General features: G+C 35.6%; 1 protein-coding gene across 4 annotated transcripts in view; it reads right to left on the bottom strand.

Moving 5' to 3' along the window:
* The window catches only part of LOC150093047 (uncharacterized), a 568891-nt gene that overhangs the window by 167940 nt on the left and 384815 nt on the right, over positions 1-16136 (bottom strand). For all 4 annotated transcript variants that reach the window (XM_090413702.1, XM_090413701.1, XM_090413703.1 and 1 more), the window contains one exon: positions 5348-5541. In XM_090413702.1, the coding sequence (XP_090269828.1) occupies positions 5348-5541 (194 nt within the window). The remainder of the gene's footprint in view (positions 1-5347; positions 5542-16136) is intronic.

Genomic DNA, 16136 nt, shown 5'->3' with positions numbered 1-16136 from the left:
CACTCATGAAATAAGGCAACACAATAATTCCTTAACTTTAGGTTGTTCATTCCTCTGGCATTCAATTAATTCTTTAGGCACTATAATTCCAAACACAGCTAACGGTAAACATCAACTTTACAGCCTCAACTAATCTCTAGTAACTTAGTGCTTTGCTTCAAGGTTCCATATGTCCTTGAAAGGTCGGCGCTGAAATTATATCTCAACTCAAGTATTGCTAGTCTATTTAGTAGTCACTCAGCTGTCTTCCATAGCTATAATTGTTATTCTACAACTTATTAGCTAACTGCCTCTCGACTAGTAGACTTTATTTAGCTGCTTGAGTGACTTGCCAACTCGCTATTATCGCACTGTGATTCCCGAATGCCTAATGCTCCGTTTCCAACCCAAAGCCAATCCTCTCCTTTCTCTCTCTCTTAATCTCTAATTCTCCCCATTTTTTTCAGCGTTCCTCACTTATATATCCATTATTCCCACCTAAATTATTCTCGTGATCTCTTTAACTTTCCAGTAAACTTTCAGCATTTTGCCTCACACCTTGTTCCACACTCATGCAAGCTTACTTACATACGTCTCCATGACAACAAAACAAAACATAATAAAATTGAGCTATCGCATAACGTTCAACTTTCACAAACAGGAACAAAATAAGAATATTTACATTTCAATTAATGCGCAGTTAAATTATCAAATACAAATTCTTATAATATTAACATAGTAATAATTAAAATAGCTTAACAATATTTAATACGGTCTTTTCATTATTAATACATATACCTTTGATTAAATAATTAAATATTAGACAAAATTAAGGTAGTTATATGAATATTAAATTTTAAAATAAGTTATATATTATACCTGTTGCATGCTTTGAACTTATTCACTCTCAAACTATTCAACTAATTGTGGAAGCTCATTTCACTCGCAACACTCCAAGAAAAAAAAAAAATTTAGCCCTCATGCTCTTGATAACCACACTCTTACTCAATCTCCAGGATTGGCCGCTAATTCTCCCACACTAGTCATGCAGAGAAAAATTTCCTCTATATCGATCATATAAAACACTAAGGAATCATATCCTCCTCTTTTCTGCCAATCAACCAGTTTTTGTAACCCACAAATCTTTAATCTATCTTCATAATGAGCAATGCATTGACCTATCACCATATTAGTCACTTGTTTCTGAATCCTCTCCACCTCTTCTCATTCCCAAGAAATTCAGGTAACTAGATCTGTACAAAATAATACAGACAATGCCATATCAAAGTGTATCTCTGTGTGTTTCAAAATAACCAGGTAATCCAATGAGCTATTTTAGCCTATTTGAGCTAGTATGCTCTCTGAACTTAAACTCACAGTCTACCAGCATCCACAAATCCCTAGTCTCATTAATTTCCAGCAGCTCAGTTCCATCATTGTAGTACACAGCTGGTAAACTTTTCATCCCAAAATGGATAGCCTTACATTTTGTGACATTAAACTAATAGTTATTTTCCTTTGTCCATGCTGTCAGATTATTTAAATCATCCTGCAAAATCTCTACCTCATCTTTATTAACTATTAATCCACCACATTTGCATTATCAGTAAACAACTGAATATTTCCCCTCAGATCATTTCTGATATAAGAACTATATCATTAATTTACAAATTAAATAGCCATGGCTAGAGTACAGAACCCTGCTGTACATTACAAGTCACATACTTTCTCCAGGACCTTACTCCTTCATAAACTAATCTCAAATATCTATTTATGAGCCACCCTCTTATCCACATCACCAGCTTCATATTATACACCTATTTGCTCCAATTTATGTGCCAGAGTTCCATACATTATCCCCAAATGCCGATGCAGAGGCCAGAAGTATCATTATGTAGCCATTCACTTTATACAAATCAATTTGATGATAATTAACATGAAGTATATTTATAGTAAAAATGCATTTACTATATTTAACGTGATTCATTATTCTTATTATTATGTAAATCCAAACACAAGTATGGGCAGGAAGTTGAAGATCAGGAAGGAACTTGATAAAACTGGATATGAAGACTATGAATTATAACTGTTCCAAAATAGGTACATAAGCTGGCATGTCTGTAGAAATTAAAGACAGAAACTCAAACTTACGTGGAAGTAAATTTAATGGATGCAAAATCTTATTGCATTTTATTTTGTGTTTTCTTGTTAACATATTGAGAATACCATTGATACTTAGGCAAAAATTTTACATCTATTAAATTTACTTTGTGTAAATTTGAGTTTCTAGCTTTAATTTCTACAAACTATGGGTTATACTCTTTCTTCTTCTTCTTTGGCACTACAGCTCCATGTAGGGCCTTGGCCTTCCATTTTTGGGTTTCATAACTAACTACGAGGTGGGGTTGTTACCCCCCCACACACACTCAACCATGTATAATTGTCTGTGAAGCGTTGTGTTCTTAAGACTGGTTTGCTGCTTTGTGGGAGAAAAAAATCCCAGATAAACTGGGGAGAAAAACCTTGCAGTCAACACCCAAGACCAGCTAACTTGGTATGTCTGAGAAAGATCCTTAGCTCCTCACATCAGTGACGAGAATCAAACGCAGGACACTTCTTTCACAGACGTATGATTGCAGCGCGCATAACCACTCGGCTAACCACGCAGATGGGTTATACTCTTTAGGAAATGCAAAGAAGAAAGGCTGCTGCAAAAGTCAGCAGCAAAGGGAATGAATCAAGAGGAAGTGTTCTTTTAGTTTAAAGTTACAGCCTCCATAGCTTGACTGGTATAAATGAGCCCTTTGGTTGGAAAGACCTGGGTTCAAATCCCATCTATGACATGAAGAACCTTTCTTTCAAATCAGTTTCAATCAAATGGTGAGTTAGCTGGTCTCATACGGAGGGTTTTTCCTCATGGAAACTTGGGTTTTTTTTGTCCCTCGAAACAGGCAAATCAGCCAGAAGAACACACAAAATATACAGACATAGGACATTTTGGGAATAAGGAATAACTAACCTATTCCATCAGATGTGGTTTTGCAGAAGTGTGGGGTATATGTGTAAGCGTAAATCATATGCTTTACACATAAGGGTATATGTGAAAAGCGTAAATTTGAAGTTGAACTGTTAAGAGGATAGGTACATATGCTGTAACAGATTCAGAGGAGAGAATTGGAATTACCAATGCCAATTCTTATGAACAGTCACCAAGTAAAAACATGAAATATTAAACTTCTCTATATATTGCAGCTTTGGCAATGCACTGCACATACTGGTACTTAAATCCTCAAGGAACTTTGGAAAAGATGGGTTGGATTGATCTGTTTTCAGTCCAAGTAACTAAATTTAGGATGTCTGTTAATTACATGTGTTCATGTGGCTGATTCACCTATTCTACAAGATGAAAAAACAGTGTTCATGAGGATAAACCTTGCCACTTCTGCATGAAACCAGCTGACTCACCTTCATTTGAAAAGTGCACAACTTGGCGATGCAGAATAGTCATAGTAAGATTATTTGGTAGCTGTCCTGGAACAGTCGAGTATGCTATGTAACAGCCAGACTGCAGAATATCAATTTCAAAGCTTTATCCTTAAAAAAAATAAATAATAAAATTTTAAAAAATCGAGTCTCACTATATGTTGATGTCTAACATAACTATGCTCACACTGAAAAAAGTAAATGCCAGAGTCAAAACATGATTTTTGGCCATTTCAGGCCTTCAATAAGTGATGATGGTATTATACATTATATGAGAAACCTCTTATTGCCTTATACCAAGTGCCTATAACACTTGGCCTTTCTTTGGGTCTTAATGAGTTTCTGCCAACATTGATTTACACCCATGTGTTTCCTTCAGTCTAATGGTTTAAAGCCTGCTGGCTAAGGAATATATATCCACAGCTGCTAATACATACATTTGGAGTGGACATTGGATTAACAACAAATTCTCCAACACCAGGAGTAGGCAGAGGATCTGGTTGCTATAAACAAAACAGTCTTCACTGAAGTTCAGTATATACCCACTTCTGGTGGCCTTTTTAGTTTAGACTAATTAGGGACAACCAAACATCCATGCATTTATTTTGAAATATGGCATATCGTCAATATTGATGTCTTTTTATGAGGTTAATCAAGAAGAATATTTTCAGTTTCCTTTAGAACCATTTCTAGTCTTATAACAATAATGTGAACAAAAATACATATTATCGTTTCTGTTTGGGTCTTCAGGAGTTTTCAGGAATTCTACTGCTTTTTTTTTAACCTTGAATAAAATTATTCAGTTTAAAAAAGAAGTATTATATTTTCTGCTTTCCTGACAATAAATAACACATCTCTTTGCAGTTGGTCACATGAGGCTGCCAACTTTGCTAGCTAATGTTTAGTGAATTTGCTCTCTGACCTACAGGCTGAATTCAAATACTACTTACCAGCAAGGATGCTGGTAAGCAGTAGATTAATTTTATTCCCTGGTATGAGGCATAACAGTGTTTAAAATACAATGGGCTTCAAGAAGTTCCATGTTTGGTATTAAGGGCAAAGGAACCGGTTGGATTATTTAGTACTTAGCCTGTTCCAGGATACTAAATGTGTGACAGGTTTTGACCTTTTATGGACAGGATTCAAATAAAGATAATAATAACAAAAAGTGTAAGTTAGCTTTAAAATTCTTCAAGAGCTAGATGTTCTCTCTTTAATCTAATTACAAAAAATAGGTTTCTTCTGGAATGTTGGTTTCATGATAGAGACTATTCTATTGGTCAAGTTGTGGAGCATACGATAAGATGACGCTATGTATAACAGACGTAAAAAGAGCATGCAAGGGGGGGAGAACAAATGACATTATGGAATAAGTGACAAATAATTATGAGATATTGTCAACATCTGTTTTAATTAATTAACTTATTTTTTTTTACAAATAATCGTGCATGAAAATTCAAAAAAAAATGCATAGTTTTTTCTTTATTTTACTGAAAATTCACAATATTTTTTCATTATAGTTTCCTGAGAGAGTGCTAACTGTCACATCCTTTCTCCTTCCTTTAGATCCACCAATATTCTGATGTAATTTCTAGCTATGGTAATTAAAAATAATAAAACAGAACCTCAAATTCGGTTTACTATAATCTGAATGATAAATTTTCTCAACACACACACAAAATAATAATAATAATAAAAAAAATCTTGAGAAACCATATTCAAAACATACAGAGGAGAAGATAAATACTAAATAATACTAGAACATATACAGAACTAAAATATACTCTCAATTATTATTAAAATATTTAAAATTACTAGTAGTCATATGCTAAAAGTTTTAAAAGAATATATTTTATTTTAAATTACTGGATGCAAAATCACTCACTAATGGCATAATGATCCACACTAAATTTTTCTGTGAGATTACCGAGAGAATTTTCGCTCTTTAGAACAAAAGTGAAATTTCGAATCCGCTTATCATATAGTGGATTGGTACTTTCATTATAATGGCAGGACTGTGATGACCAACGTGTAATTACAACTTTTGGACATTTTCTGTCAAAATGATCTGAAGAAATGCTGAAAAAGAAATAAGACATTAAGCATGAAATTAAAAATGTTCAGAAATTATATTCTTGGTGTAAGCAAAGAAAGTTTGCATGTGACATAACTTCATGACTAGGCTGCTTGTATACAGAGGCTAAAGACTTCACATCAATTGCCTTAGTATCCCATAATGCAAGGCATATATCCTTATGAACATGTATAATGCTATGAATTATGGGAAGGGCCACTACCCAGACCAGTTTCAACCTTGATCGAGGTATCATCAGTGGGAGCCAGACTTAAAAGAAATACCAAAGTTGAAGTAATGAAGAAAACATATATTTCCCATACAGAAGTAGTCAAACGGGAACTCAATAAAGGTCAAAACCAGTCTGGGTATGTGCCTTGCATTATGGATTAAAGCAATTGATGTGAAGTCAGTAGCCTCTATATACAAGTTGTTCAGTCATGAAGTTACATCATGTGCAAACTTTGTTTGCATACACTTGGATAAAGGATGAAACCAGTATATGTAAAACAGAAGTCCTTCGGGAAAGCAAATTTTATGTAATTGAATATAGAGTGACAAAATTATTCTGTATCCCAACAATAAGTACCCTGAAATTCATGCAACCTAAACAAAATCTTAGCATGTGTTTTTCCAACAGAAGTACTCACAAATTACATATAAAAAAAAGTAATTTAATGCATACTTATTATTACACTGTATCTTCTTTAAAATTCATATTTCATTAATTAATTAATTTATTTATTTATGCTTATGGCTACATGAAAACTGGTAAGTGAACAGTACAATCACAATTTCCAGAAACAAATGATGAAAATCTTAACATATAAAAGTTCATTACATAAAAGGAACAATCTGCTTTCAAAGTCTTTTCTTTTTTTTGTAAATATAAAACTAAAGATGTCTTTAGTTTTTTAATCTTTAGTAAAGATTTTTAAATATAAAACTAAAGATGTAACTTGTCATAATTAAGCCAGGGAAAATTATCGTCCTGCTACACCAAGTATGACAAGGCTGCATGTTCTCACAACACTTCACAACATAAAAGTAGCTGTGTCCGAGGTTTAAGTTTGTGTGAGAAAACTTGATCCATTAGAGGAGGCCCAATTCACACTGTATCATCATCTTCTAACATGAGGAGGAGTTTTGCTGATACTATGGCTGGAAAGCCAATTCAAGGCCTCATCCATCACCTTGTGGATGTCCTGTAGGCCACCACTGTGAAATTGGTGACTTGGGCAGTCATACACAATATGAGTAATCGTCTGAGCCATGAGAGAACAATCACAATGAGGGTGATCTGACAGTCCCCATTAATATAGAAGATAGCCACATCTGCCCTGGCCAGTTCTGATCCTGTTTATGGATGACCAAATCTTCCTAGGAAGATCAAAACCAGGCTGCAGAGCAGGGATCTTCTACCAGGAAGCCTTCTGTTGGGAGATTGTTGGACCAGTATTCTCTCCATATATTAGATATTGATGGCAGCACAGCTGAAGAGAGTTCGTCAATGGACCAGAGAGGCTTTCTAGATCTGAGGCGAAGACTAGGTGGGTTTATGAGAGTCCGGTTTAGGGGTAGGAGTGGGTTTGCTCATTGCTTTATTAAATTCATTAATCAAGGCTTATCTTCTCCGTATGTGTGGTGGAGCAATGTTAGATAGAACAGGCAGCCAGGAGAGAGGGCTTCTCACTGTCCCACTAACTGTGTGCATGGTAGAGTTCAGCTGGGTGTCTATAATGTTAGTGTGTGTACTTCTTTCCCAGACAGGGGCACAATATTCTGCTGCAGAGAATGCGAGGGCTAGTGCAGATGACCTTAGGACTTCTGCACCACAACCCCAGGTTGTTCCAGCAAGCCTTGAAATGATGTTATTTCTGGTTTTAATTTTATTGGAGAGGTTGATGATGTGCCTTTTATAGGTTAGGCTTCTGTCCAGGCTCACTCCAAGGTATTTTGGGTGAGGCTCATGTTCTACCATTTTTCCACAGAAGGAAAGGTTGAGTTATCGATTTGCTTCTGCATTGTACAGGTGAAATACTGAAGACACTGTTTTTGTTGGATTTGGCTTCAAGTACCACTGCTTGAGGTACTCTTCCAGGGTGTTCAGGTCTGTATTCAAGGTTGATTCTAGGTTGGTAAAGGAGGTGGATTGATGTAAGATTGCTAGGCCATCGGCATACATATACTTGCTTGATCTGGTATGAGGTAGTTCATACACATTGATGTTAAAAAGTATAGGGGGTAACACAGAGCCCTGAGGAAGACCGTTGTGAAGGAATCTGGGCCAGCTCTTTTTTCCACTAATATGAATCTGGATCTTTCTGTTGGAGAGAATAGATTCAAAAAGTTGTAGAGTTTTTTTTACACTTTATAATATTTCCTAGTTTTAGGAGGAGGCCCCTGATCCAGACAGTGTCACAAGCAGATGTTAAGTCAATGAAAGTGGCTCCAGATTTAAGTTTCTTGTGGAAGCCTGCTTCAATTTGGGTTGTCAGGGCCAGGACCTGATCACAGCAACGTCTTCCTGGGCTGAAGCCAGCTTGTTCAGTTGGGAGTGCTTTTACGATGAGTGATTAAATTCTTTTAAGGAGAATTCTTTCAAAGAGCTTAAAGGTGGTACAAAGCAAGGAGATAGGTCGTAGGTTTTTCTTCATTTGGATCTTTCCCTGGTTTGGGCATGGCAATTATTTTGGCTTCCCGCCACAGCTTTGGTAATTTACCAGTCATGATGATTTCTAAGAAAAGGACAGCCAGCCATGTTTGGCCATGTTGACCAAGATGTTTTAGGAATTCAGGGAGTATACCAATTTTCCTGGTAGAGCTGGGATGAATCTTGGAGGTTTTCAATAAATGGTTAGCCATTTGGTCAGGAGTTATCTCTGCTGTTTTGTGTGTCGTTGGCTCTGCTCCACCTAATTTTCTCAAAAGTGACAAGCTTCTCTGACTAGATGTGATGAAATCGAGTTCACTGATGGTTGAGATCCATCTTTCCTTTCTGTTTTTATCCAAGTTTGATATGAGCTCCTTAGCAATAGCTGGATCTTCAGTTTCCTCATATTTGGCTAGGAGTTCCTCACTTTCTCTACTCTAACATGGGATATATTGTTTTCTGTATCCTTTAGGGATAGAGGCTTTTGCTGCAGATTTGAGTAGTTTAACAAATCTAGGATAGCAATTAGGAGTGGGTGGAATTGCTCTAATGGTTTGATCAATTTGTTTCTGAAATGTAGACCAGTTGGACCTGCAGAGATTCCATCTAACGATTGGTGTTCCGCTGATGACTGGGATTGATGTTCCTATCTCTATTAATGTAGGATGATGTTGACTATTAGGGAATCTGTTAAGGATGGTTCTGGTTGATGGAAGAGGGTGGTCTTCGGAGTCTTTAGTAACTATGCACAGATCTGGGGTGTAGGTTCTGTTCCATCTGGCTGAGTAAAGAATACCATCCTGTTTGGCATCATAATTCAAATACAAATTATATGTATCCATCCAGTTTGCTAGATTATTACCATCCCAGTTGTTAGCCCCACATGGTGTGATGGGAATTGAAGTCACCAACATAGATAGCAGGGTGAGGAGGAGGTCGGTCGGTCCATCTGATCAGGCCAGGATTGCAATGGAGGTTTGTAGACATTATAGATGGTGATATTTTGAACTTTAATACATATGAAGTATTCTGTATCAGGAACACTTTGGGTTATATCTTTGAGGCCAGGCCAGATATAGGTTACTAGGCCATGCTTGAGGTGGCAGTTATAAGACACAAGAATGAGTACTGGGATCTTTAGTCTACTGAGGGCAGTGTCAGGCACATGGGTTTCCTGTAGAGTCAAGACATCAACTGCTTTGTCTTTGACTATTTTGCCGATGACTTCAGCTTTGGATTTAGATATCCCTTCTATGTTTAGGAAATATATCTTGAGGTAGTGTTGAGTAGGGGACTGTAACATATTTTTTGAAGCTTGCCCTCCACCTAAACAAGCTACGCGATCCTTGTTTTCATTTCATTAATGAAAATACAGTACTCTACCTCCTTCAAGATGAGCAATTAACTGATGAGACTTTAGTAATGATCAACCAAGAATATAATCTATTGGCATCTTTAATTTATAGTGTAATCAAGTAAAAAAAACTTTGAATTATTAAATAACAGTACACTGAAAACTGGGCAGCCTAATAACATGTGAGAAATACAGATGTTGAACTGTGTTAACTTTAATATTATGGTGTTGAAACTAGCACCTAGGCTGCAGGAACAGCATGCTTGTAGAACTACTGCCCAAGTGATTTTTTGTCAGTAGGCAAAAGCAGAAGATAACAAAATTATCTTGCAGCCTAACAACAATTTTCTTTGTAAAGTCATCCTGAAAGACTTCAGCAGATGAGTAAAACAGAATTCCTTCAGGAAAGCAAATCATTTTAATTTTATGTAATTGAATATAAAGTGACAAAATTATTCTGTATCCCAACAATAAGTACCTTGAAATTCATGCAACCTAAACAAGATCTTAGCATGTGTTTTTCCAACAGAAGTACTCACAAATTACATATATAAAAAAAAGTAATTTAATGCATACTTATTATTACACTGTATCTTCTTTCATATTTCATTAATGAAAATACAGTACTCTACCTCCTTCAAGATTAGCAATTAACTGACGAGACTTTAGTAATGGTCAAAAAGTGGTCTGGGCAGTGACTCTTCATAATCCATAGCTATATATATATATACACACATCCAAAAGGAAGCATCCTGTATATATGGGATACCAGAACAATTTGACGGGAAGTATCATTACTATCTCCACATACAAGTAGTATTTCACAATGTTATTTCATGTTGCCCATGCATCGGTAAAGGATAAAAACAAAAACAGAGTTTCTTGATAAGTATTATTTACTTTCTAACAAAGTGAGAAAAAAAAGAAAAACAAACTTGCTACAACTACCTGCCATCCAGAGTGTTTTTAATAATATGAGATGCACAATTTTTCTACTTGTATATGGAAACATGACTTCTGTCATTGATTTAAATTTCAGAATCTTCTTGAGTCTAGCTCCCACTGATGAGATCTCATTAGATGTCAAATACAATTGGATAGTAATTTGCAATAGTGCTTTATGGTATAAACCAGTGCTTCCCAAACTTATGAATGCCAAGGTCCCCTTTGGAAAAATTAAAATATTTCACGGTCCCCATTGAAAAAAAAATAGTAATATAGACATATATTATTATAATATTTATTGTATTTATATTCAAAACAATTTATATTCAACATTTTGCATTTGTAATCTTTTTTGTGTTTCTTATCAATACCTTTGAAATGAAACTTATACGAATCAGCATATATTTACTAATATTCATTAAGTGCCAAAATACGCAGGAAGAAAATTTGTGAACCAACACCGATGTGTGATTTTTTTACATTAAAATATAAAAAAATAACAAAAATGAAATAATAAAAATTAAATATGTTTCTTTCAAGATAAAAAAAAAATCTACTTAGTCTTGAAACATTTTCAATTTGTTTTTATTATTTCATGGTCCCCCCTCAAAACATATGGCTCCCAAGGGGGCCGTGGCCCACAGCTTGGGAAGCGCTGGTATAAACAATGCCAAGAGAAAACAAAGAAAAAGGATAATTATTTATTGAACTTAGTAATATTTTGCTGGTTTCCACTCCACACTTCAGATCAAATTCCAACTTTGACAAGCACAGAGCACTCCACTACATCACTCTAAAAACAATTCAAATTGTAAGAAAGTTTATTTTCCACTTGGTTAGAGTATAATAAATTTAGTTTAATCCTTTATCCAAGTGTGAGCAAACAAAGTTTGCGCCTGAAAGTATCTTGGTGGAGCAAGCTACCAACACTCCTATCCTAGTATCTCCTATAATGCAAAACACATCTCCTTGCGGATATGTCTATTGTTATGCATTAAGGGAAGGCCCACTACCCAGACCGGTTTCGACCTTTATTGAGGTCTCTTCAGTGGGAGCCAGGCCCAAGTCGAGATATCAGGCAGAAGCATTAGCAGGTCATCTCCACCTATAGGAATTGCCAATTGGTGTGCCACCCTTTTTTAATAAATTACTCTGGATTTAGAGAAAGATGTTGAAAGTTTATTTTCCACACAGACACCAGGGCAACTCGTTGCAAAGGTGGAGCAAGCTACCAACACTCCTATCCTAGTATCTCCTATAATGCAAAACACATCTCCTTGCATATAATAAATTTAGTTTAATCCTTTATCCAAGTGTGAGCAAACAAAGTTTGCGCCTGAAAGTATCTTCAGGACTGGGTTAAGGTGGTACACACCAGGGCAACTCGTTGCAAAGGTGGAGCAAGCTACCAACACTCCTATCCTAGTATCTCCTATAATGCAAAACACATCTCCTTGCGGATATGTCTATTGTTATGCATTAAGGGAAGGGCCACTACCCAGACCGGTTTCGACCTTTATTGAGGTCTCTTCAGTGGGAGCCAGGCCCAAGTCGAGATATCAGGCAGAAGCATTTGCAGGTCATCTCCACCTATAGGAATTGCCAATTGGTGTGCCACCCTTTTTTAATAAATTACTCTGGATTTAGAGAAAGATGTTGAAAGTTTATTTTCCACTTGGTTAGAGTATAATAAATTTAGTTTAATCCTTTATCCAAGTGTGAGCAAACAAAGTTTGCGCCTGAAAGTATCTTCAGGACTGGGTTAAGGTGGTACACACCAGGGCAACTCGTTGCAAAGGTGGAGCAAGCTACCAACACTCCTATCCTAGTATCTCCTATAATGCAAAACACATCTCCTTGCGGATATGTCTATTGTTATGCATTAAGGGAAGGGCCACTACCCAGACCGGTTTCGACCTTTATTGAGGTCTCTTCAGTGGGAGCCAGGCCCAAGTCGAGATATCAGGCAGAAGCATTTGCAGGTCATCTCCACCTATAGGAATTGCCAATTGGTGTGCCACCCTTTTTTAATAAATTACTCTGGATTTAGAGAAAGATGTTGAAAGTTTATTTTCCACTTGGTTAGAGTATAATAAATTTAGTTTAATCCTTTATCCAAGTGTGAGCAAACAAAGTTTGCGCCTGAAAGTATCTTCAGGACTGGGTTAAGGTGGTACACACCAGGGCAACTCGTTGCAAAGGTGGAGCAAGCTACCAACACTCCTATCCTAGTATCTCCTATAATGCAAAACACATCTCCTTGCGGATATGTCTATTGTTATGCATTAAGGGAAGGGCCACTACCCAGACCGGTTTCGACCTTTATTGAGGTCTCTTCAGTGGGAGCCAGGCCCAAGTCGAGATATCAGGCAGAAGCATTTGCAGGTCATCTCCACCTATAGGAATTGCCAATTGGTGTGCCACCCTTTTTTAATAAATTACTCTGGATTTAGAGAAAGATGTTGAAAGTTTATTTTCCACTTGGTTAGAGTATAATAAATTTAGTTTAATCCTTTATCCAAGTGTGAGCAAACGTAATTTATTAAAAAAGGGTGGCACACCAATTGGCAATTCCTATAGGTGGAGATGACCTGCAAATGCTTCTGCCTGATATCTCGACTTGGGCCTGGCTCCCACTGAAGAGACCTCAATAAAGGTCGAAACCGGTCTGGGTAGTGGCCCTTCCCTTAATGCATAACAATAGACATATCCGCAAGGAGATGTGTTTTGCATTATAGGAGATACTAGGATAGGAGTGTTGGTAGCTTGCTCCACCTTTGCAACGAGTTGCCCTGGTGTGTACCACCTTAACCCAGTCCTGAAGATACTTTCAGGCGCAAACTTTGTTTGCTCACACTTGGATAAAGGATTAAACTAAATTTATTATACTCTAACCAAGTGGAAAATAAACTTTCAACATCTTTCTCTAAATCCAGAGTAATTTATTAAAAAAGGGTGGCACACCAATTGGCAATTCCTATAGGTGGAGATGACCTGCAAATGCTTCTGCCTGATATCTCGACTTGGGCCTGGCTCCCACTGAAGAGACCTCAATAAAGGTCGAAACCGGTCTGGGTAGTGGCCCTTCCCTTAATGCATAACAATAGACATATCCGCAAGGAGATGTGTTTTGCATTATAGGAGATACTAGGATAGGAGTGTTGGTAGCTTGCTCCACCTTTGCAACGAGTTGCCCTGGTGTGTACCACCTTAACCCAGTCCTGAAGATACTTTCAGGCGCAAACTTTGTTTGCTCACACTTGGATAAAGGATTAAACTAAATTTATTATAATTCAAATTGTAAATTTAAAAAAATAATAATAAAATAATAAAAAATACTGTCCTAACAGCAACCTTTTACAGACCAGATAACCATGACTTTAATTTGGAGAAGTCAGGCAATTTGATCTCAAAATAACAAGTCTCCTAAAATATTTCGGAAATTTAAACATCATCATCATCATCATGCATATCAAGGATTTAGGCCTAGCATGGCCTGTTCCGGCCTTAGAAGTCATCGTTGAATCGTTTAAGAGGACGTCCTGGTTTTCTTTTTCCTAATGGCTTGTACTTCAAGGCTTGTTTTGGTAATCTTTCTGTTTTCATTCTTTGAACGTGTTCCATCCATTTATGTTTATATTTTTTAATTTTTTCTATTACTGGTTCTTGGGTTAATTCTTTCATAATTTCTTTTGTGATCAAATAGGGTATACTTTGCAGTTTTTCTCATAAACTTGATTTCTGCTGTTGTTAATCTTTGTTTGTCTTTTTGTTTTATTGTCCAGATTTCGCTTCCATACATTAAGACTGGTATGGCTAATGTATTGTATACTTTTAGTCTGGTTTGTTTTTGAACTAGGTTTGGTTTAAATATAGAGTTAATTACACCTGTTATTTTTAAATATTTTGCAATTTTTACGTTTATATCTTTTTCATTTTCATACGTGATCGTACATCCTAGGTAGTTAAATGAATTCACCTTTTCTAAGATCTTGTTATCTAGTACTATTTTAGTTCTTGCTGGATCTTGTCCTTTAAAGGCCATAGTTTTTGATTTTTCTGTTGATATTATCATACCATAATCTTCAGAATTTGTAATTATTATTTGGTCGTCGGCAAAAAGGAGATTGTTTAAGTTTACTGCAGGAGAAAGTTTAATTACTTGATGTAAATTTTTATTCCATTTTATTATTATTTCATTTAAGTAGATATTAAAAAGAGTTGCTGAGAGGGGACATCCCTGTTGTACCCCTTGGTTTATCTCTCGTATATGATAGCTCGTGATTTAATCTTATTTGTATTTGATTATTTTCATATATACTTGTGATAGCTTTTAGGATATTATTTGGTATTTGTCTTTCTTTTAATATGTTAAATAATATATTTCTTTTAACTTTGTCAAATGCTTTTTCAAAGTCAATAATGCAATACAATTTCTAAATTGTATTCTCTTCTTTTCTCTATTATTAATTTTAGGCAAAAGGCCAAGTCTATACATGATCGTCCTTTTCTAAATCCATTCTGTACTTCTCAAATAAAGTTTTTGGAATATTTCATTAGTTTGCTATTTAAGATTCTGCTATATATTTTGTAACAGGAATTTAGTATACTGATACCTCTATAGTTTTTAGGGTCATCTCTATTACCTTTTTTAAAGATAGGCATCACAATTGCTTTTTTCCATTCTATTGGGGGGATACCAGTTGAATAAATTTTATTTAAAAATAATAAGAGTCTTTCTATGAATCTAGTTCCTGCATATTTATATAGTTCTGAACCTAGTTTATCTTCTCCAGGCGATTTTCTGTTTCTTGTTTCTTTCAGGCTGATTTCTAATTCTTCTTTAGTTATTTCCTTTTCATTTTCATTAATTGTTTGCCAGTTGTCTTTTTTAAAATATTTGTCTGTCCACAATTCTGTGTAGTAATTTAGAAATTCTTCTAATTTCAATTCAGTGTTTAATTTTATGTCTTCTTAAATCTGCATTTAAGTGTTTCAAAATTTTATATACATTGGGTCTTATTTTATATAAATCATGTTCTAAATTAGAAACAAATTTGTTCCATGATTCTCTGTCTTTTTCTGGCTTCTCTTTTAGCTATGCTCTTATTCTTTTATATTCTATTTCATCTTCTAATCTTTTACTGCTTAACCATATGTGATAGGCTTCTTTTTTCTTTTTGATTATATCATCCCAGATCTTCAGTTTTTTCCTTTTATTGAATTTTTTGGTCTTTCCTATGCTTTCATTTGCTGCTGCATTTAGTATCGTTTTTATATTAAGCCATTCTATTTCTATTTCTTCATTTTGTTTTATTTTGTCTAGATATTGGTTAATTCTTTGTTCATATAGCCATTGTACATTTGTGTCATTCAATAGTCTAGTTTTATAAACAAATGTTTCAATTTTTCTTTCTGTTCTTGTTACTTGTAGCCATTTAGGTGGTAATCTTAATTTTATTTTAACAAGGAAGCAAATTTAAACAGTCATACTTATTATGGTTTGTGGAAGTGCTTCATAGCCAATGCTGATTCCAAAAATATACTCTTGCTGACCTACAGCAACTTCTATAGAACACTGATGTCTTCTTCCATTTAGCCATGTGCGAAGGCCTATTCAGAGTATGCTCTACCAGTCCTGACTTGCC

This window comes from Typopeltis vanoorti, chromosome 24 (assembly GCF_054136105.1).
Source record: "Typopeltis vanoorti isolate ZY-2024b chromosome 24, IOZ_Tvanoo_1.0, whole genome shotgun sequence".
NCBI lineage: Eukaryota > Metazoa > Arthropoda > Arachnida > Uropygi > Thelyphonidae > Typopeltis > Typopeltis vanoorti.
This window is presented reverse-complemented; position numbering and strand designations above follow the sequence as displayed.